General features: G+C 46.1%; 1 protein-coding gene across 1 annotated transcript; it reads right to left on the reverse strand.

The window, feature by feature from the left end:
* Positions 1–1,804: 1,804 nt before the first annotated feature.
* On the reverse strand, positions 1,805–23,959 carry PIPOX (pipecolic acid and sarcosine oxidase). Its single transcript, XM_036767068.1, has 8 exons — positions 23,805–23,959; positions 20,044–20,192; positions 7,213–7,426; positions 6,242–6,424; positions 4,714–4,860; positions 3,487–3,645; positions 2,791–2,866; positions 1,805–2,450 (listed from the first exon to the last, which is right to left on the reverse strand). Exons 1-8 carry the CDS (start codon positions 23,919–23,921, stop codon positions 2,320–2,322), a joined length of 1,176 nt encoding a protein of 391 aa, XP_036622963.1. The 5' UTR covers positions 23,922–23,959; the 3' UTR covers positions 1,805–2,319.
* Positions 23,960–24,170: the final 211 nt, after the last annotated feature.

The raw sequence follows: 24,170 nt of genomic DNA on the forward strand, positions 1-24,170 counted from the left end.
CTGGCTGCATTTTGACCCACTGAGAAAATCAGTACCAGCCTACAATCGTTCCTAGGCTCTGGAAAATCAAGTTGTAGGCCCAATGAGATAAACTCCCTCTCCTTTCTGTTCCCCATTGGCTCAGTTTCACATACTGGACTCCTGGGCATAATGTCATGGAGTGCACTGAATTTGGAGTCAGAGGGCCCACGTTCAAACGCCGCCCTTGCCACTCACTGCCCACATGGAGATCTCTCTGAGACTCAGTTTCTTCCTCGGACTAGACGTCCCCTAAGGTCCCTCCCAGCTGCAAATAGTTTACCTTGTGATACTAATAATAGCTACTATGCACATAGCACTTTAAGGTTTGCGATGGACTTTATATGTTAGCTCATTTGATCAGCCGTTGTCCCCTGAGCCGCCGTATGGTCTGGTAGAGAGAGCCCCAGACTGGGAGTCAGACCTCTTGGGTCCAGATCCTGCCTCTCTCCCTTACTGGTTAGTTGTGTGACCCTGGACAGATCATGCAACCTCTCTGGGCCTCAGCTTCTTCATTTGTAAAATGAAGGGGTTGGACTAGATGCCTTATAGGGGGTCCCTTCCAACTCTCTATCTATGATCCTGATTATATGATCCTCTTTCCCTGGTGATTCCCATGACTTCTGTTCTCTCTTCAGCGTATCCTGACTTCTCTGTCTGGCTTGGACTGCCCCTACCTAGAGAACCTTCTCGCTTATCGTTTAATCATTTTTCAGTTGTCTCTGACTCTTCATGACCCCATTTGGGGTTTTCTTGGCAACGATACTGGAGTGATTTGCCATTTTCTTCTCCAGTTCGTTTGACAGATGAGGAAACTGAGGCAAACAGGGTGAAGTGAATTACCTAGGGTCACACAGCTAGTAAGTGTCTAATGCTGCATTTGAACTCAGGTCTTCCTGACCACAGGCCTGGCTCTCTCTCCACTGCGCCACCTCGCTGCCGCATGTAGAAACTCCTACGGGTCCCCATTTGGGTGCATCTAGCTCTGCCTATACCTAAGGCTCTCCCATTTATAACACCTCCCCATATCCCTCCCACCCCAGCCAGGGTGGGTAAGACCTTTCTCCTTTCCAAAGCAATTAGCACAAGATGCGTCCAGCTCCTGAGCTCACGCAGTTTCACTAAATGGGAGCGATCCTAATGATCATAAAATGGCACATTTAACATTCAAACATTGAGCAAGATTTCTAAGTGAATGCATCTCTCTCCAGTATCACAGCTCCATCTCCATAAGCACCTGACAATGCACCTTAATGAGGGAACGGAGAGTCAGGAAGAGGATGAGGAAAGAAGCGAGAATAGTGAGGGGGGAAAGGAGGGAAGGAAGGGGACAGAATGCCTGGGAGGGATAGGAGGTGAGGAGTGGGGGGTACCGAGGTGCTGACAACTGGAGCCTAACAGAAATTAGATCTCATGGAGAATAAATCCAACAACAATCTTTGTCTTGGTCTTAAACATTTTCATGTGTTTCAGAATTGGGACTCAGAATACCAGGATGAGCAAGAGGTCATCATTTTACAAAGGAGGCATGTGACTTGTCCAAAGCCGGGCAGCTAAGAAGTAAGTGGCAGAGCTGAGACTCCATCCCATGACTTCTAGGTTTTTAGAAAAGGAAGAGTCCTAAAGCTGTAGAGATCAGTCAATCAGTCAATGAGCATTTATTATACTCCTTTTATATGCCAGGCACTGGAAACACAAAAGCAAAAAGGAACCAATCCCTGCCTTTATGGACCTTACATTATAATGAGAGAAACAATGGGACACAAAAAACAAAATACAAACTATGTATCAATCAACCAACAAGTATTTATTATGCTCCTTTTGTGTAGATCTGGGATTACAAAGACAAGAAGAAGACAGTCCATGTTCAGAAAGAGCCTTGCCTACATCCCCATCCCCTTCTCTAGCGAATTTGCATCAAAGCCAGCTCTGTTTTTGGAGGATTTTCCCTATTTTCAAAGAGCAGCAGAGAAGAAAATTCTCTCCTATGGGCTTCTGGGCCTGTACCCCTGCCTACTGAGAAACTGGTCTTTAAGGTACCATTCCTTCAGCTCCAGGATGTCTGAACCACTTTTAGGGCAGGATTAAGAAGTCATCCAGAGTGGATGAATGAGCCTAGATCAATCAAGAAAAATAGGAAACATGGATGATGTCTCATTGTCCCTTAATCTGGGAAGTCTCCCTTTAATCAGTGAGTTTTCAACTAATCAATCAATCTATAAACATTTATTAAGCACCTAATATGTGCCAGATACTGTGCTAAGCAGTGGAGACACAGGAAGGAAAATGTTAACCAGGAGTTTACAAAGATGCTTTGTTCAGGTGCTGGAAGCGTTTAATTTGGAATGGAGTCAGATCATAGGACAGGGCTGACCCCATACTTAGCTCATACAGGAGCTTCCCCACCACAGGGGACAGCTTGAAGCCGTGTCCTAGGGAAAGGAGAAAAGAGCATCAGCTGCTTTCAGAAACACAGGTTCCTTAGGAATATAGTCTTCTGTCTCCTTTATAAGCAACCAACTATATTCCCTTCCCCCTCCCCCACAAAGCCAGAGATTGCTACCCAGCATGGTGATTCCCTGCTTCTCTGACACCCCAGAGCTCAGGTACAGTTTTTCTACATTGCTGTGCCCTCAGACCCCGATTTCCCAGTTCTATGCCAGGGGGAATGCCACTCTTCCTGACTCCAGGCCAAAAAACAGGCCACCCCTCCACCCTCCCTAATCACCCCAATCCTTTTCCCAGTCCCCTCCTCCTACCCTCCATCCTCACCTGAAAATCCAGCCCCAATGATTATATTGGCATGTTTTGGGTGCCGATCCAAAATGAAATTCCCATCTGGGCTTTTCTGCAAGAATCATATATAGGGTGAATGCTGCTGAAGTCATTACAGGGCATGGGGTGGTAGAGGAAAATTCAGTATTTGATTCTGCAGGGAGAGGGGGTGGGCCAGGTTATTTTCTGGAGCAAAAGATTTCAGGGTTCATTGGGGAGTGCAAGATTTCTTATCCCCAGCATCTTTGCTAACTCTGCCAATCTTCCCTGTGTGACCATCTGTCTGTCTTCTAATATAAGGCTCTGTACACAGTAGGTGCACGGTAAATGCTCATCAGCTAACTAATCGAGATGCTTCAGGCGCTGGTGACAGCTGTCACCTCTCTATGTCCCTAAGACATGCCCAGCTGGGCAGCTTACCAATCAATCCTGGATGGGAGCTTGAGAGAATGCTGGAAGGGGCCATCAGGGCTGGGCCTGGCTTATTAATAATAGATAGTAATCATCCCCTGCATGCCTCCCTCCGGTAGAGAAATGCACAGGGCCAGAGGGATTAAGTCACTGTCAGATGTTAGTGGCTAAACAAGGTCAGCAAAGCCCAGACTGGGGCTCCAGCCTTCACCTCTTGCCCTTTCTCCTCAGGAGGGAGCCCTCACTCCAGGGGCCCCGATGGGGCCCTCTCAGAACCCTTACCGTGTACATGCAGTGTTCTATTATGGCAGGCCGAGGCTGCAGGCCAGGGAAGCAATCTCTCACAAAGCTGCTGAGGATCTGGACATCTGCTACTTCTGGAGGTGCTGAGGGGCAGTCCCGCTCATCTGGGTCGGCTTGGTTACCATAGTGATAAGAGACCTGGCACCCAATCGGGGCTAGCTTCAGCAAAGAGGGTCCGCCTCCCATGCAGACCCCACCCAACTGAAGGGCTGGAGCTGCCCCAACACAGCCAGGGGAGAAAGGGCACACACACACACACATACACACACACACACACACACACACACACACACACACACGGCAGCACAACGACAACATTGGAGAAGCAATGTGGCACAGTGGGAAAGTAGCTGGACCTGGCACCCGAGGACCTGAGTTCTAATCCTGACTCTGTTACTTACTAGCTATGTGACAATTACTTCATCTTTCTGATCTTCCATTTCCACCTTGGTAAAATGAGGGGCATCAAAGAATGTTTAAAGTTGGAAGGGACCTTAGAGCTTTAATAATTTAGAGCTGGAAGGCATCTTCAGATGATCTGGCCTCGCCCCCTCATTTTACAATCAAAGAGATTTGTCTCAGATCACAGAGGGAGTAAGGACCAAATTTAGGATTTTAACCAAGGTTCTCTGACCTCTGGGACTGAGATTCTTTCCGCTGTACCAAAGAGCTAAATAAGGCCCCTTCTAGCTCTAAATTTTCTGCCACTGGGATATGTGTGGAGTTGTGGACAGGGCATTAGAAAACCTATTGGAAATTCTATTTCAGAAATTTACTAGCTGTGTGACCTTGGGCAAGTCAATTGACTGCTCTGTGCCTTACTTTCCTCCCCTCTCAAATGAGTGTTGGATTTGATGGCTTTCGAGGTCCCTTCCAGCTTTAAATCTGTGATTCTATTTTATACGATAGGACATGACATGATTCATACATAGATATGATATGTTATGGGTCCAGGGACTTATGAGTCCTTCTCATTGCTGCCAGAGGGAGATATCCAGATGCAGGTCCTTATGGCCACCCTGTGTTTGAGGCCATGCCCGGTCCTTCTAGGCTCTTGGAGAGAATGCCCTAGTCATAGAGTCCCAGGATAGGCAGGCATTGCTTCTGTGCCACTGATCATGGGCATGGGTGGGGATAGCATAGAAAAGGAAACTATTGAAAGAAGTGGCCTCAGTCCTCCTGGAATGGCAGAATCATCCTACTCACCTTCACCAGCCCTGGGTACTCTCTAGCAGGCACCCCATAGATGTGGTGTGGCATCAGGTGTGGGAATACCCCAAGAAAGCATGGAAAGTTCTCTCCATAGCTCCCAGGGACCTTCTCTTTCCAATAACACACATTGATCCGCAGGGTCTAGGATAGAGGTAGAGAAGGGAGAGATGGTGGAGAAAGGGGGAAAACCGGAAACAGCTGCCTCCAGGGAGAGAGAGAACTTGGAAGGCATAAAGATGGGGTGGCAAGCCTCTTGTTGACAGCACCTGACTTCCAAACTATGTTTGCATAAATAGTACTAAATTCTTATAGAATTGAAAAGGTGCTTCCTTAATCTCACTGATATCAGTATTCCACTGGTGCAAATAGCAACCTCCCTTTTCCTGGGCAATTCTTCTTCCTCTCTTCCCCCTGAAATCTTCCAAAACAAATCAGTTCAACCACAGGGGGCTCCTTCATTCACCATCAAAGTACACTGACCATCACCCACGCCTGGACTGCTCTCCCTCCTACCACCTCCTCTCAGAATTCCTGATTCCCTTTAACAACTAGCTCAAACATATCCTTCTAAATCTGGGTCCTCAACTTTGTGTCCTAGACCCCTTGGGCAGACAGTCTGGTGAAGCCTATGGACCTCTTCTCACAATGATGTTTTTAAATGAATAAAATAAGATTATAAAAGAAACCAATTCTACTGAAAATTATCAATTAAAAAAAAACAAATTCATAGATCCCAGGTTAAGAACATCTATTAAACAAAGCCTTTTTTTGGCCTCCCCAGTTGCTGATGCCCTCCCTCCCAACATCCCTTTGCAAATACAGTTATCCCTTCCACATAGCAACTTTTCCCATCATGGTTTCAATGTATCCCGTGTCAGGGTAAGAAATTAAGAATTTGGGGGGAATTTTGCAGAAGCCCCAGATGACATGCAAAGGCCAGCCAATGACGCAGAAAAGGTTTAGAAACTCAGAAGCGCATAAACAATATATAGTATTGTGTAATATCAGCATATTCTATCTTTTAATATCATAAATACACACCATTTCTTTTTTAAAGTTAAAATATGACCAAATGCTTAACCCAAATTTTACAATAAGGTACTGTGAACATCCCATAAAAGAAAAAGAAAAAAATTCAGACTTCTCTGGTGAAGCATTTTAGGTGGATTTTCCAGCTCACAGGAGCGCCTCACCCCTAACCCCCGAGACATGGAAGGCATAGCTGTGGTCCGTATATGCTTGTATATGTGTGTGTGTTGTATACCTTGTTAAATTGTGAGCTCCATGAAGGAAGGGACTGCTTTTGCATTTTCTTTGGATCTCTAGCAATCACCTTTGTAGGGTCTGGCACAGAGCAAGCACTTAATAAATGCTTGTGCACTGACTGATTGATGTCCAAGAGTCTCTCAGTCCCTGGGCCATCTGTGCCAAGCCCCCCTCTCCCCCTGCTCCATTCTCCTACCTCCCACCTCCCCTCCCCTCCCCTGCCCAGGCTATGTCACATTGGGCTGTCCCCATTTACCTGCAGAGGCAGTTGTATTCCCAGGGGGAGGAGAAGCTTGTTAGTCCAAGGACCTGCAGTAATTACCAAGCTCTTGGCTTGATAGGTCCTAGTGGTGGTTGTCACGGTAACTGGGAACCCGGGTTTTATCTCTACTACTTTCTCCCCATCATGGATCACACCTCCTAGCTGTCTGATTAAATCCTAAAAAGGGGAGAAAAGGGAGGGGCAGGGGGGAGAGAAAAAATGATAGATTGAGAGCCTAGAAGGACCCTTAGAAAGACCCCCTTTGGTAGTCTGATAGAGCCTACGATCCTTCTCACAATAATGTTTTTAAATGAATAAAACAAAATACATAGGATTACAAAGGAAACCAATTCTATTGAAATATAGCTATCAGAATATATATATGTGTATATATATATATATATGTATGTATATGTATGTATATTTTAAAGTCAAGCTCCAAGACCCCAGGTTAAGAACTCTTGATCTGATCTAATCTCCTCCATCTCATAAATTATTTGCCCAGTAACATAGATTGAAAATGGTGGGCACAGAATTAGAACCCAGGTCATCTGACTCCAAATATGGTGCTCTTTCTAGTACAAGATGCTCGCCCCAATAGATAGGCCAGAGGATATAAGGAACAGTCCTGCGCTGGAGAGGAGAGCTCAAAATCGCAAATCCCTCTGCCATGTTTTTTGATTATTGATTATTACACAGCACAATGCTGCATCATTGGTTATGAAAGGTATGTCCCTTGAATCATCTAGTCATCTCCATCCCACATTCTCAGGGAATGGCCTTCGTCCTTGGTAATAGCAGTACTGGCCAGTGGGAGCTGATTGGTACCCAATACCTAGTCCATCACCCTCTCCCATAGAACGAGGGGTCTGAGAGGGTGTTTGTTCTCCCTGCCCCCCCCAACCTCCTTCTACTCCCTCCCCTTTCCCATCTCCCTCCATCACCCTGAGCTGGTAAGAAACCACCTGCAGGACTTTCAGTGCCTTGTCGGCACACAGGACACCCGCGGATAACTCCAAGATTCCCGCTTGCCCTGAGGGCAGCTGGATATTTGGAAAACATCTCTTCAGCTCTTCAGATTCAAAACACTTGTGTTCCACACACTCCTTAGACAAGGTGTCCTGAAAGGCACAAAACTCTTCTTCTTCCTTCCTTCCCAGTATCAGTAATCCTGTCTGCCTGTGGGGAGAAAGACAGTTGGACAAGGATGGGGTCCAAGGATCCTAAAGCTAGAAGAAGGGAAATCTAGAGGACATTTAGTACAACTCTTTCATTTTCTGGAGGACAATGGTTTCCCCAAGGTCACACAGAACCAGAATTTGATCCGAGGTTCTCAGAATCCAAATTCAATGCTCTTTCCACTTACTGCTCTGAGAAATGAACCCATTGGCCTCCCAGCTTGTGCAATCCATCCTGCAATAGGCCATCATGTTCCTTGTCCTCCCTTTTCTTCACTTTTGTCTTCTTGCTTCTCTCTCTCTCTCTCTCTCTCTCTCTCTCTCTCTCTCTCTCTCAACTTGCCCTTTTTTCTACCACTTCCCTCTTTCTGTCTGTGTCTCAGCAGCTCTCTCTCTGTCTCTGTCTGCCTGTCTCTGTCTCTCTCGGTCTGTTTCTGTCTGCCTGTCTCTCTGTCTTCCTCTCTCTGTGTCTCTCTCTGTCTCTGTCTGTCTGCCTCTGTCTGTCTCTCTCTGTCTTTATCTGCCTGCCTGCCTGTCTGTCCATCTCTCTGTCTCTGTCTGCCTGTCTCTCTGTCTATCTCTCTCTGTCTCTGTCTCTCCATCTCTCTCCCCCTCTGGGTTCCATTGTCTCTCCTCCTCGTCTACACATCCATCTTTTCGTTGTTAGTTGGTTTCATCTCTCCTCGCTTCTCTCTGTATGTCTGGGAGGCATTGTGGTCCATAATAGAAAGGCTGCAGGGAATGGCCCAGGTGTCAGGAGAACCAGGCTCTCTGACAGTGTCTGACCTTGTTCTTTCTCCTCTCTGGGCCTCAGTTTCCTGTGCTGTAAAATGAGAGGGTCAGACCAGAAGCTCTTTGAGGTCCCTCCAGCTCTGACAATCCACAGATCGGGATTTCTATTATCACTTCTCCCTGAATCTTCCTGTCTCCACGGCTTGCTAGCTCTCCCTTCTCAGGCTGTCAGACTCTTTCTCTCTGACAGCCTCTCTCTCCAGAATTGTCTCTTGCTTCTTTTTTTTTTTTTGTAGGAATGGTCAGGGAAGGAGCTGGACTGCAGGGAGTCAGGAGGAGGAAGGGGGAATGGCACAGGGGGGGAGAGGGGGATCCTCCCCACACACCCCTCAGTCCCGGCAGCCTTGGTGACCACTGTCAGCTTGGCACATCCACCAGGTACGGAGCACAAAGCTGGTAATAGCCTATAATGGAGTCTCACGGATATTACATGCTTCCAAATCCCACATTATCTGGTCAGGGGGATTAAAGGGAAAATGGGGAAGGGCAGGGGAGGGGGAGGGACACAGCAGGGTCCCTGGGGCTGGTGTCATACACAGAGCTTCGCAGTATACCCAATTCATTTGCCATGGCCCCCGCCTCCCTGGCATTCACCACTGACAGGAGGGAGACAGAAGGCTTGTCTGTACACCTTCAAAGCTCATTGGTTCGAAGATAGCGGAGCAGCCATAAAGAAGAAAGAAGTGAGTTTTTCCAATGTGTGACCCCAAGGTGAGATGCTTCCTTCGAGTTGGTCCTCACCAAGAAAGCCTACCCCCCCCCACCCCTACCCCCATCACCTCTGGGATCTTGGGCAAATTGTTTAACTATCTGAGCCTCCACTTGTCATCAGTAAAATGAGGGCTTTGAATAGATGACCCAGGATCGTGGGACCTTATGTTTCGAGCTGGAAGTGACCTCAGAGGCAATCTATACCAACCTCTCATTTTACAGAGGAAGAAACTGAGTGACAGAGAGGTCACACGGGATCTAGAGCTTCCAAGGCTGGGAAAGAACTGGACAAAGTGACCTTTGAGGTCCTCTCCAGTTCTGAGTCTATGATGCTGGTCAGCAAAGGCAGCTAGGAGGACATTCCCCCCACCCTCTGGCTTCCATCTGCCCCCGTGTGCTATGGAGATGGTTAAGGAGCACTGTGTCTAACTTAAATCCTTTTTGCTATAGTGTCAATATATAAAACCTTTGGTTCCTAGACCAGATTGAGAATAGAGGACTCAGACAATCAGAGAACAACATGACCTGTGCCTCACCTGGGCTCTTGCCAAGGGTTACGACGTTGGGTGTAATTATGGGAGGGACCATAGAGGTCATCGAGTCACACCCCTCGGTCACAGCTAGGGAAACTGAGGCAAGGGGGGAGTGACTTGCTTACATCCACACAAGAATTAAATAGTCAAACTGAGTCATGAAGCCAGGATTTAAAAGATTTTAAAAATATATATGTATGTGTGTATGTGTACATATACACAGAGAATCCATACATGCGTGTTTACAGAGAATCCACATATATACACCCACACCTACACCCACATACACATACATATATTCCTTTACATACATATACCTATACACACGTGTGTATGCATACATACATGCATACATATATAAAATATCCATATATTCTCGCCCAGCTTCTCTGACTCCAAAGCCAGTGCTCTTTCTACTAAGCTAGGCTGTTTTCAGTAATAGCCCAAACCTACATTGCAGCTTTATTGCATTGCAAACCACCTTCTATACATTACCTCGTTAGAGATTCACAGTACAACACAGCTGCCTCACAATATGACAACCCTGTGGGGCTAACCTCCTCATTTTTGCAGATGAGCCTACTGAGACTCAGAAAAAAATCTAATGATTTGCCCAGGGTCACTCAACTAGCAAGCATCTGAGTCAGCACTTGAACTCAAGTCTTTCTGGGTTCTTTGTGACAGACGGCAGAAATGGTTTCATTTGTGTCTTTGTATGCCCAGCATTTAGCGTGGTGCTCGGCATGCGGCAGGTGATTAATAAATGGTCATTGGTTGATTAATTGGTGCCTAACAACGGTCCAAACCTTTACCCACCCTGTCACAGCTCTCTGGAATCAGAAGTAGGAACTCACCACAAAACAGCGGGAAAGCGTAGAACTATGAAGTGTCCAATGGTGTTCGAGTTTCCAAATTAGATGAAAAGGTAGAGGAAATCGTATGCCCTCTCGCCCATACCATGGTACAGCCATCGCGATGATTTGTAATCATTCCTCTCTAGTTCTCTGCCCCCGTGGCATTTACTCCTTATCCCAGCTATTGATCTAACAGCGGGAAATTTTCCATCTGAATTGGCGATACCCGCTGCTCCTCCATTCTGGAGCTGCGTTTGGGAAATTCTCATTTTTCGTAGATCACGGCTGAGCTATTTGGCCTGGGGGAAACGGTATGCGGCTGGAAAAGACAGCTTGGATTGGAGAGGACTTTTTTTTTTTTTTTTGACCATTATGAGCAAATCGGAAATGAATGTAAAACACTGCCTGGAAATGCAGGGACTTGTCATTATGGGAGATAGGTGAGAGACTTCGGTGGGAAATATCTAAAGAACTGGAAACCAGTCAATCAAGACAGGGATGGGAGAAGGCCCAGCTTCCCCCTACCTCTACCCACTCCACTATGAAGATAGATGATTTCCAGAGGCAGATTGAAAATCATTTAAGTGCTGATTTTCTTAATGGCCCTTCCTAGAGCCCAATAAACAGGCTGCCCATTTTGTATTAATTTCTGGTCCCCACACTTCCTGGGACTCCTTGTCCACTCAGCTCTCGATTATTGAGTTTTGGTCGAGCAGGAGAGGAGGGAACTTAGGCAGCTGGGGTAGGAGCCACTGCAGGCGACAGGGGACTGACCAGCTAAAGTTGTCATGGAGAGGTAGGTCCCAGCGGTTTCCAAGAATTGCACTTCATCGTCTAGTCAAAGTGTTTATTATACTGTCACTAAAACATGAAATTCCACATCCTGCCCCCATGCCTTTGCTTAGGCTGTCCCCCATCCTAGAAATGCCCCCCCTCAGCACCTCAGACTCTTAGAATCCCTAGTTTCTTTTAGAGTTCAACTCAAAAACTACCTCTTACATTAGGCTTTTATTGACCCCCCACAACTGCTCATGACTCCCCTGAAATTACCTTGTATTTGCTTTGAATATACTTATGTGTGAAGGGCCACCAGCTAGTACAGTGGATAAAAAGTCAGCCCTGGAGTCAGGAAGACCTCGGTTCAAATCCATCCTCAGACACTTGGTATCTGCATGACCCTTGGCAAGTCATTTAATCCTGTTTGCCTCTGCTCTTCATCTATAAAATGCGCTCCAGGAGGAAATGGCAAACCACTCCCACATCTTTGCCAAGAAAACCCCAAATAGGGTCACTGAGAGTCTGACAGGACTGAACAACCACAAAAAATGAGGGGCTGGTTTTGGTGACCTCTAAACTTCCTTCCAACTCTAAAATCTAGCCCCTATATTTACCACGCACATATGATAAATGTTGTTAGTTAATAGATGCCAGGACTTTGGAGAGGAGAGAGAGAAAGGCCATCCCTGATTCCCCCGGCCCCCATCTCTCCTCACTGAGGCATAAACCATTCTCTCTTCCTAATACTAGGTAGCAAGAAAGTGATTGACAGTGCCCCTGTGACCAGATCATAGAAAGTCAGAACGGCAAGTGACCTTCAAGATTTTAGCTGCTTTGTTTTCCAGAAGACAGAGCTGCCCTCAGAAAGGAAGTGCCTTACCCAAGGTCATATGACAAATAAAGAGCAGAACCAGGGTTTGAACCTGGGTCCTCTGGCAGCACAACCATTGCTCTCTGCCCTGCTGCCCCACCTCCCATGCCCCGCCCCATTTATTTTGCTAACACCTTTGTCACTGAGTAGGGTCAAGAGCCAGGGTCTTTTGCCATTCGCTGGAGGCAGGAAGCAAATAGGAGGGAAGCATGGAAAAGCAGAGAAGAGATGGAGGGGTTCGATTTCCTACTAGATCTCTCATGCTAGAATCCTGATCAATCTCCCTGGGGCTCTTTGGACCCTGAGCAACAATTCCCCTCAAACCTGTGCCCTGAATGAGGGGATGGGGGCGGGGGTTGGGGGGGGGGGTGGATAGGGAGCACAACATTTTTTATTTGGCGGGGGATTGACACCTACCACAAATCCATGCAATTTGACATGCCTGGGAATATCTTCCCCAAAGCACCCTTGGCTACTCACTCCACAGCCTCACAGGCTACCCTCAGATCCCTCTATGACAGGCCTGATCCTGCCTCCATTCAACCTTGTCCCGGATTCAGTCTGTACACCAATAGCTTGTTGAAATGGATAAAACTGAGGGTGGGGGACAGAGCCAGATCTTGGGGTCACCTCTGGGTGCATTCCCTCTGGTAATTATTTCCTATTTATCCTGTGTATAGTTTCATTTGTACATATTTGTTTACATGTTGTCTCCCCCATCAGATCATAAGCTCCTTGAGGGCAGGGATGGTCTTTTGTCTCTTTTTGTACCACCGATGCTTATAGCACAGTGCCCGGCACATAGTAGGTGCTTAGTAAATGTTTACGGATTGGTCATTGATTATTGACCTCAAGGAAGGGAGTCCAGAAGAGAGCCAGAATCCAGCCTCCACTGTCACCAGTTTCCGGAGAGGCTCCTGTTCCTTCTGTTTCCTTTCCAGCTCAGTGGGATGAGGTGGCATCAGTGAACAAAGACCGCTCAGGGCTGGGGACTCAGCTGACAAGGCAGACACTTCTGTAGACAGAGGAAGCCGCAGCTGCTGCGTGGGGGCCACCGGGTTCTGCCTGCAGCTGTACTGCCTGAGGCTGTGATCTTGTCTGATATCTCAGCTAAGCAGGGGCAGCCAGGGTCAGAAGCAGGATGGTGGGCCTCAAAGGGAGAAGGCGGGGCAGCCGACAAGAACTGGGGCCTCTTCTCTCTGTCTCTGTTGCCTGGGGACACATCACAGAGCCTGGGTCTGCATTGATGATGTCTGTGTCCCCATTGGTGGGCTGAAGGAGGTCTGAGCGTGTTAAGGAGGGCGGATCTCTGGTCCCCACCCAGATCTGGGAATGGAGGTAGTGGGAGCAGAGAGAATGAGGATTCTTAGTCGCCTTTATCATGACGCAACGTTCATCCATTCTCTCCTTCAATGAGAGAAAGCCTGGCTTAACAGAGAAGAGTCAGGAGCCCCTGGGCTCCCCGTCTGACACACACCAACTGCGCGACCCCAGGAGAGACCCCGCAACCTCTCAATGCTTGAGAACCAGACATGGCCAAGAAGGCACCCACCTGAATTAAAAGGGTGAATTTCCTCACCAGGGAAGGGCGCACTCTATACTAAGGAAGTCACAGGTCCAGGCCTTATACCATTCATTCAAGAAGCCTTTATATTAAGAGTCTCTCTCTGCGTGCTAGCTTTAAAAAGCAACAGCACCGGTCTCATAAAGGTCGATCAATAAATAAGCATGTATTAAGAGCTTACTATGTCCCAGACATACTGTTTACAACTATTTGAACCTTACAACGGCCCCGGGAGGTAGGTGATTATTATCCCCATACAGATAGGGGAACTGAGGCAGAGAGATTAAGTGATTTGCCAGGCACTGTGTTTAGTACTTCAATAATAATACCAATAGCTAACTAACATTTACAGGAGCACTTACTACATGGTGCCAGGCACTATGGTTAGTGTTTTAATAATGATAATAGCTAACATTTACAATAGTACTTACTCTGTGTTGCCAGGCACCGAGCTAAGCACTTTACAAATATTATCTCATGGGATCCTCACAACAACCTTGGTAGGTTAGGGGACATTGTTTCCTTTTACAGTTGAAGAAACTGAGGCAGACAGCTGATAAATGACTTGCCCAGGGTCACACAGCTAGCAAGCATCTAGGGTTAGATTTGAGCTCAGGTCTTCCTGACTCTAGGTCCATTGAACGACTATTTATATTAAGTAGGAATTAAGCTCATTTAGAGAAATAATAGGATTTATTAACCAATCAACAATCACTTGCCTGCTTTGTGCCAGGCCAGACTGGAGATACAAAGACAAAAGAAATAGACCCCCACCCTCAAGCCCACTGTGTTCGATGGAGGAAGGAGAGAGGGGAGAAAATATGGACGTAGGATTATAAATTTAGCTCCAACCTGTCCCAAAACACTTACTAGCTGTGTGACCCTGGGCAAGCCACTGAACCTTGTTTGCCTTAGTTTCCTCACCTGTCAAATGACCTAGAGAAGGAAATTACAAACCACTGCAATATCTTTGTCAAGAAAACCCCAAACGAGGTCCCAAAGAGTCAGACATGACTGAACAACAATCCCAGTCCTCCAACTCTGAGCAGGCATCTCCAGTCCACTCCAGGTTCCCCCATTTCAGAGGACCTGGGGAGGACCGGGGAGGGAGCCAGAGGAAAGGCACAAAGATTTAGAAATGAAAGGCTTGGAAAACATGACGTATGAGAAAAAGGCAAAGGGATCTGGAATGACTTTTAGCCTGAAAAGAAAGCTGGAAGGTATTCAAAGACCGTACAATGTACAGGGGAAAGCCATTTATAGATAGGGCAGGAAGTTTCAAACTTGACTGAGTTCCTGCTCAGTCTCCTGAAGCTATAGCCTGAGGGATTTAAATTAGCTATGAGATAGGACTTCCTCTTACTAGTAATACTTCTAGCCATCTTTCTGAGACTGTTGTAGGAGGGTTCATTTGGCACTTCAGAGACAGATAGGTGGTACAGTGGGTGAGAGCACTGGGCCTGGAGTCAGAAAGACCAGAAAGAAATGTTGGAGATAATAATCATAGCTAATATTTAAATAATGCTTTAAGGTTTACAAAACACTACCTCCCATGGCTGTTGTGAGGATAAAATCCTCAAAAAGAGATAATTTTGTAAAGTGCTTTGCAAACTTTAAAGCATTATGTAAATGCTAGCTGTTATTTTTATTGGTAACTATTATTAGCGTGTTCTATTTTGGAGACACTGGGAACCTTACAGAGATCAGAGATTTAGAGCCTGGAAGGGTGATCGGAGGCCGTCTGACCCAAAGGGCCCAAATGAGGAATACGGTCACACAACAGGTAAGTAGCACCATTGTCTGCTTTATCATTCTCTTAGTGTCCAGAGGGGGAAAGTAAGAAAGGGAGGGATTAAGAAGGAATGTGGGCCAACCATCCTCAAATGAGGATTGGCTAAAAGTGAGGCTGGGGTCATAAAATGGACTAGACTGTCCAAGTAGGCTCAGAATCATTTAGGGGTTGGGTGGGGGTCCTAGGATCAGAAGACACCAGTCTCTCCAGGGAGTTCAGTACTAAGAGGGAGCTGGTCGTGGTGATATAAGGCGTCTCCTGGCCTAGAAAAGGCAGTGGGCCAAGCCAAGCCAAGCCAAGCCTGGGGAAATTCAACTAAAGAGCTGGTTACAGAGTTCAGGCTTTTCTTTTATGCATATCTCTAATTACCTTACCATGGAATGTTATTTCTTAATTTGTATGTTCATTTTCCCTTAGTAAATAAACCCTAGAAAACCCACTCTTGAGATGTGGAGTATTTAGCAGTAGGAATACTAAGGGGAAAAAAAAGAAATCAGCTACTAACGACGGGTAAGGGACATGGAATCAAGGGCTTAGGGGTTAAAGATGTATTCCAACCCTCTTATTTTACAGATGAGGAAACCAAGGCTCTGAGAAGTGAAGCCATTTGCGCAAGGTCACACAGGTCATAAGAGGCACAGTTTGGGTCATAAGAGCATAAGTCTAGCATTGGAAAGGACCCCAGAGTCCACCTTGTCCAGCCTCCTCATTTTACAGATGATTAAACTGAGCCCCAATGAGGTTGTGAATTACCCACAGTCATAAGGGGGGGAAGTATAAGAGGTCCGACTCCAGAGCCAGGCTTTGTTCCCCCATACTGTAATGCCTCTCATCTCTGAGCCTAGAGGCCTTGACCAAGCTCAGTGGTCCAGAAGGTCAGGAGACAACGTACCCAAAGTTGGGGTTCAGGGATAGAAAAGATTCAGACGGAGCCAGAAGCAATCTCCCTGAATCCATTCTAAGAGGGAGCTGGCACTCTGGGAAATGAATCCAGGGAATTCTAAAGCCTGTAGTGAGTGCTTTTAAATTTTTGTTAAGCATTTTCACATAAATCATCCCATTTTTGATGCTGAGCATTGCGAGACGTTGGACTGAATTATCCAAGGTAGTTGTGAAATTGCCTGTCTGACTGTCTTTTTTTAAAGCATGTTAATGTCTCATTGGCTCGGGTTGGTCTAGGTGGGATCCTATCCAGACACAAGGGAATGAAACAGTTTATCTATCCATTTCAGAATGAGATTTGTTCTAATTCTGTGATCTTCTAGATAAAGACTCTCAGGTTAATTTGGGTCCTTGGTGGAAATCTCCTGACTGATCCAAACACCCAAGGAGAGCCTCATCTACTTTCTCTCCCCTGTCTTTCTTCCTTTCTTCCAGATCCCTTCCCCTGCATGCCCTCAGCCTCTGGCTCCAGGCTCCTCCTCATTCCCTCTTTCTTCCATCTCCCTGGGCCCACCACTGCCAGAGATGACTCAAAAGCCGCCGAAGGTAACAGACAGGTCTGGCAGACTCGGCCATGTCCAGACCACACCTGGGGTTCATCCCTAGAAGCCCACATAGACAACATTGACATGCCAGATTACAGTCAAGGGGTGACCACCAGACGGATGATGGGACTTCAGACCATGTCCGAGGGGGATTGGCTAGCTCACTGAAAGACCAACAATGCTCAGCCTAGAGATTTAGGGCAGGCCAGATAGCTATCTTCCAGGCCGTGAAGAACAGTTGTGTAAAAGAGAGATTAGGCTTGTTCTGCAAGTCAGCTCCAGAGCAAGGTAAGGGATGTGGAATCAGGGACTTAGAGGTTAAAGCCATCTAGTCCCCAAGGAACAAGGGGTGGGGAAGGCCAAGAAGTCAATTTAGGTTCAATTCAAGGAAAAGCTTCCTTATGGAGCTATCCAAAAGTGAGAGTGGCTGCCTCCAGCGGAGGCCTTCGAGCGATGGTTAGGACTAATAACAATCAGAACTGACTGGTCACATACAGTATACTACTGTGGAAGGAGCACTCGGGTTCAAATTTTTACTCTGCCACTAACCTGTGTGACCTTAAGCAAGTCATAGAATTCCTCTGGGTCTCAGTTTCCCCATCTGTAAAACTAGAGAGTTGGACTATGTGGCCTCTGAGTTCTCTTCTAACTCTAAATCTGTGAGGCTATTTATTATTAATACTACTCCTACCAAGAGAAAACATTAATATAGTGCTTACTATGTGTTAGGCTCTGTGCTAAGCACCTGAAAATCATTGTCTCATCTGATCCACACAACAACTCTGGGGTGCTATTATTATCCCCATTTTACAGATGGGAAAATGGAGGCAGAGAGAAGTTAAGGGAGGGTCACACAGCTTGTAAGCATCAGAGACAGGATTCAATGATCCCTAGCTCAGAATTCTATATACCCTCGATCTCTGAGATCCCCCCAGCTTTAGAGCTGGGCTTCCGAGATCCCACAGAATTCTGAAAGGCTCTGGTTCTGTGAAAGGACATTGGGGACGTTCATTTCCCACCTGATTCTTTATTCACCTCATTTTCTCTCAAGAAGATGTTTATCCTCTGAGGTCTAGGACAAGTCCGCTGTACTCAAGACAGACGGACAAAGAGGGGAGGGAGGGAGCTGTCCTTCAGTCATTGCTTCTCCCACCAGCAGGATGGACAGACGAGCCCTTTTATTTGGTGTTGGGCATATTAGCCGCTTCTGGTGGGAATAAATCTGTAATTAGCTGCCCTGGTTGTATTTGCATAATGGCTTTTGCTTTGTTCTTAAGTTAATGGTGTTTTTGCAACAGCGTGGTAACCTCTTGCTTCCCAGCCATTAGAAAACCCGACACCCTGTCGGGGGAGCAGCGGCAATTTGTGGGGAGTTCAAAGAGGAGGGAGAAGGGGTGATTACAGTTCAGCCTGGAAAATGGGCTCAGCCTCCCTCCCAGATTGAGAGCTCAATGGGTGGAGGGGGGAGCCGTAGAGAGTAAAGGAGCCCATCCCCCTATACCCAGAGGTGGCCTGATAAATAGCTATGAGTTGTCTCACTCATAGGATTTAGAATATATATGTACATATGTGTGTATATGTGTATATACACACATATATACAGAAATAAGGCGTGTGTGTGTATGAGTAGTAGGTAAATGGCTTAGTGGATAGAGTGCTGGGCATGGAGTCAGGAAGACCTGAGTTCAAATCTGGCCCCAGATACTAGCTGCATGACCCTAGGCAAGTCACTTAACCTTGTTTGCTTCAGTTTCCTCATTGGTCAAATGAGCTGGAGAAGGAAATGGCAAACCACTCCATTATCTTTGCCAAGAAAACCCCAAATGAGGTCACAAAGAGTCAGACATAACTAAAACAACCAACAACATATATATATATATATATATATGGAAATACACATATACACAGGGAAAATGTGTGTGTGCTTATCTATATGCATATTTTTCCCTAGTAGAATATAAGCTCCTTGAAGGCAAGGACAGCTTTGTTTTTCCCTTTATATCCGGTTGCCTAGCACAGTGTCTGGTACTTAGTAAGTGCTTAATTAATCCTAGTGAAATCAGGGTGAATTGATCTCATGTGATTTTCTCCATGCAGTAGGTAGCATTAACTCTGTAGGTTGGGAATGTGGTTGAGGGCAGTGAAGGCAGGTACCTGAAAGCAAAAGCTAAAATGAAATCAGAATCATCCATCTTGAATCCTGGTTTAAGAAATTAGCATCCTAATGGTGTTGGTGTTGGTGTTGGTGATAATAGCGGACGTTTTTGTCTGCCTGTTTATTCATGGACCAGACCTGGGATTTCATCAGTTTCAGGAGCCCCCATGAGGAGCTTCCTCTACCAGTGTGGACAGACACTCGCTCGGCAATGTAAAGCCTTAGGGCAGCGAGAGATGAAGTAATTTGTCCATAACCTCACCGCCAGTACCTGTTGGAGGCACAGTTTGCATTCAAGGCCCCCTGACTCTGAAGCCAGCTTTCTATTCACTACACCAGCCCTGCCTCTTAACATCTGGTGAAAACTTTACAGACATCTCATTTAAGCCTCACAGCAACCCTGTGAAGCAGGCACTGCAGTTATTGCAGATGAGAAACTGAGGCTCAGAGACTTTCCCAGGGTCACAGAGGGCAGGATTCAAACTCAGTCCCAACACTGTTCCATGTCACCTCTCAACAAAGGTGGGACAAGCTTCCCTATTTCCTTAAGTTTCTCCTCAGAATGACTGGGCACTGGCAGATGCCAGGCAATCCTGCCCAGCTCTAGATATCTACCAAGAGCCTCAGTCAGCCTCTCCCTCAACTTCCTCAAATCCACTCTGCTAGCCTGAGGAATCAAGTCTGAGCATGATGTTAGGACTGGCACACTGCTAGATTTGGAGTCAGAGCACCTGGGTTCAAATTTGAGCTCTGAAGCTTACTGCCTTATGAACTTAGCCATTGCTTCATTTCCCTTGACTTCAGTTTTCTCATCTGTAAAAGGAGGGGGTTGGACTAGATGGCCTCTGGGGTCCCTTCCAGCACTAAATCTCTCAGTGATCTTGAGTAAGTCCTTCACCTCTCTGGGTCTCAGTTTCCTCATCTGTAAAAGGAAAGCTATTGGACTGGATGGCCTCTAGGGTCTGTTCCAGCTCTATCTAGTATCCCAACACCACTGTTAGTCCACACACACACTAAAAAATCCCTCCTGGTCAGAAGACCTTTGTGTTAGGGAGACCCTGCCACCCCCAAATCCAATGAACCTGTATAACTCTGTCCCAGACTCATTCTCCAGCTGGGCCCACATTTGGTAACACTCTTCCATCATCTTGGTGTAGAAGTCTTCACAGTAGGTCCTGCGGATGATCCGGCTCTGCCCGTGGGAGCTTCCCCGGGAATGAGGGAGAAAAAACTGGGAATCAGTAGAGAGAGACAAAGAGAGAAAGCAATTGTTACCCATCAGCTGCTCCTTTCCCTAGAGAATACATTTCCCCCTTCTCTAGGCTTCTAGGAAAGACTATCCCACTCAAATGAGAATGCCTCTCCAATTCTTCAAATTCTTTCCACCCTCTCCCTGGGCAGCCCATTACTATATTTAATTACATTTACTCTGAGGATAGAAGTTTCTCATTTGTTCTACCCTAGGCTCTAGTTTGCTATAGTTTGCCCTTTTCCTTTCTGATAACACTTTCACTATGTCATCTAACCTTCATTGTCTCCTGCTGCCTTTTTTGCTCCCTCCCCCACCCCATCTCTTTGTCTCATCCTCTTTGGGTTCAAACATAAGCTTCAGGGGACACATTTAAGGTCTTGGCAAAGGATGAGGGAAATTCTTTGGAGACTAGTCATGTGGAAGTCAGGACCAAGGACAGGGAACAGTGGGGTTGGGGTGAGGTGCCTTCCTCTTTCTATTGATGCTCAGGATCCTCAAACTCCACACTCTCTTTTCTCCTTGCTGTCCAATTCCAGTGGTAATGTTAAGTGTTCAAGCCCCACCATCCACAATCCAGAATTCTCTCTTGCAAAAGTTAATCAATCAACAAAGCACTTATTAATCGCTTACTATATGCCAGTAATTGTGTTAATGCTGGGGATATAAAGATAAAATCAAAATAATGCCTGCCCCCCAAGGAGCTCACATTCTAACAGGGGAGACAACATACACAAATACATATGTATAAACATGTATATGAAAGACCCATACAACACAAACACAAAGTAACTTTGGATGGGAAAGCACTAGTAGCTGGAGGGATATGTAAAGACCTCGTGGAAGGTTGTACTTGAGTTGAATCTTAAAGGGTCTCCAAAAATCATTTCAGATCAAGTCAAAACATCTTGAGTTCAACATGGGTGGTATGGATATGGATTTGAAGTCAGGAAGATCTGGGTTCAGATCCCACTTTACTTAGCCATGTGAAGCTAGACAAATCATTTAACTTCTGGTTGGAATCAATGATCTCTAAGATACCTTCCAGCTCTAAAACTATGAGCATGTGTGTTTTGTATATACTTATGTACACATGCTTTTTTCCTTAATAGAATGGGCAGGAACTTTTTATTTTTTGTCTCTTTGTAACCCCAGCACATAGCACAGTACCTGGCATACAGTATATGCTAAATAAATGCTTGTGCACCAACTGAGTGATACTAAATGCTGTTCACTCCTCAGTATTTCTCCATTTGATGGGGCTACATAAGGATGGTGGGATGACTACCTCATTCCTCTCTTTCCCCTACCTCTTTTCTCAGAAAAACAAAAGCCCTCCGGCTTTGAGAAGACTGAGAAAGGTAATGAAAAAACAGTTTCCAATCACTAAACCTCATTATGACAATAAGTAAATCTCCAATGAGCCCTTAATGACAACAAGAGAATGAGAGAAGCAGTGCTAAGAAGCTGTGCAGTTACTAGAGGTGGTAGGTCCTAGGAAGGACAGGTAGGCTACAGACAGTGTGCCCATGACACTGAGGCTATCACTGTGCTCACTATACAGACTTTTTTCTCCTGCCCTTTAAGAACAAGAACTCAGAGAGTTCTTTTTTTTGCTAGGGGTTGTCAACAAGAAAATTAGAATTTCCCATCAAAAGCTGGCAACTTTGCCAGCCTGCAATGTGGCAGGAGATGCTAAAGCACCTCCCCAGTCGTATACAAAGTCTTCTTGAGAAAGTCCCCCCCACCTTCAGAAAAGGAGTGTCCTGAGTCAAAGTTGGTCCCAATCAAACCTAGCTGAACTTCCTAGTCAAAGCCAATCTGACACAACCATGGATGGGTTGAGAGAAAATACCTGGTGTGAAGAGGTCAAAGGGCAGGGCTTAGATATAAGAATTAGGGGATAATAGTAGGGGTACAAACGAGCAAGGACTTTGCGTAGGTTCGTAGGATTGTAGGATTTAGAGCTGAAAGGGAAGGGACCTCAGAGATCATTTAGTTCCATTACATTTTACCTCCTGCCTACCATTTTACAGATGAGGTTATAAAATGGACACTGGGCACGTGAGCTATAGACTGTCATGACTTATCTTGAATCATCATTCAGGCCCCTGTGCTCCAGGTGCTATAGTCCTACTTTACTGACCTGTTACCCCTGTCATTAAGAGGGGAGAAAGAACCATGGAGTGGAAAGAATGCTAGATCTGGAGTCAGTAAACTCTCCTGAGTCTTGGCTCCGTCTCCTAATCCTTTCTTTCTCTGGGCTCCAATTTCTTAGACTTTAAAATCCAGGAGGTTCATGAAAGCACAGATTTAGAACTGGAAAATATTTTCACAGTTGTCTAATCCATCTGCCTCATTTTACTGAGGAGGAAACTCAGGCCCAGACAGGGGAAACCACTTGCCCAAGGTCACAGAGGTAAGTGGAAGTCAGGATTTGAACCCAGGTCTTCTGACTCTAAAGCCAGACACTCTTTTGTATCTAGATGCCCTTTCATATCCCTTCCAGTTCTGACCCTTTAATCCCCCTAATGGGTCACAAGACATCATCCCCTGGTTTCCCCTCAGGAAGGGAAAATTACTTAGGCTCAGGCTGGTGCCTAGGTAATGGTTAGGGCAGTAGGTAGTACAGTGGGCAGAGTACCTGACCTGGAGTCAGGAAGATCTGAGTTCAAATTCAGCCTCAGACACTTACTAACTGTGTGACCCTAGGCAAGTCACTTAACCCCTATTTACCATAGTTCCTCCTCATCTGTAAAAAAAGAATACACTGGAGAAGAAAATGGCAAACCACCCCAGTATCTTTTTGAAAAAACTCTGGCCATGGACAAAGTCCATGGGGTCACATGGAGTCACACAACTGAACAACAAATATATAATTAACCAGTTCTGGGGCTGAGTGGAACGATCTCAGGACATACTTTTTTTGTCCATTGGACTATTTTATTTGTATGTATGTTTTGTACCCTTAGAAAAAGAATCTCAGGATTTTCCCTCCTGTGTGTTTTCGTCTTGCTTCTTCATGGTCCATAATACCAGCTGAGGTTGTCAGCACAATAAACCCAAACTGATGGGACAGCAGCAGATTATTCTGCCACTTTTCCAGATCTTTCAGTTGAACATCAAATCTGGGGCTTGTTTAATCTGCCCATGAGGTCCACAACAATTTTTCCTGCTCTATGATCATCAATGATCTCAGATGCGCCAATGTAACCATGCTTCATCATCACAGTTGAGAACCAGACAGTTACTTTAGAGCATAGCCTAACAAGAGCCTGGCATTCTCCTCGATTTTCTGCACTGTTGATGCTTTTGAGAGCATCCGCCAGGACATTCTTACGCACCATGGTGGCAGCGCTCCAAGATGGCAGAAAGAGCTCGGGACATACTTTTAAGTTTAGTCTGTAATATGAACATTTTCCCCACCACTTTCCAAAGCCTAGACAATCAAAAAACCAATAAACTAATCCCAAATTTCTGGCATTTGCTGATTCCTGAAGTATTAATGGTCATGCTGAAAATGTAACCATCAGCTCTCCAGAGGCTGTATGAGCTAGCTCCGGTATGTCCCTGTGCAGAGGGGGCAGACATTACCTGTTCCAGAAGAAGGACTTTTCTCTTATTTTTGGTGAAGTGATAGGTAGTGAAGCAGCCTTGAATGCCAGCCCCAACCACGATGGCATCATACAGCTCCGCGTGGGTCTTGGCCATCCTTCCTTTCCCGTCAGTCCCCAAGCAAAGGAGAAGAGAGACTGGGAAAACAAGTACGAATTCCACCTCTCAAGGAGGAGAAGAGGAGGGAGGAGAGGGGAGGGGAGACCAAAGTCCAGCCTGGCCAGTTCAGGGGCCACAGCTAGCACGTGTTTACACACTGCCTAAACCTCATCCTGTCCTAACCCATCAGAGGTCGGGCACTGTATTTCTCCATCGCTCCTCTTTCTGCCGTCTCTTTTTGTACAG

Source organism: Trichosurus vulpecula, chromosome 7 (assembly GCF_011100635.1).
Source record: "Trichosurus vulpecula isolate mTriVul1 chromosome 7, mTriVul1.pri, whole genome shotgun sequence".
In the NCBI taxonomy this organism is placed as follows: Eukaryota; Metazoa; Chordata; class Mammalia; order Diprotodontia; family Phalangeridae; genus Trichosurus; species Trichosurus vulpecula.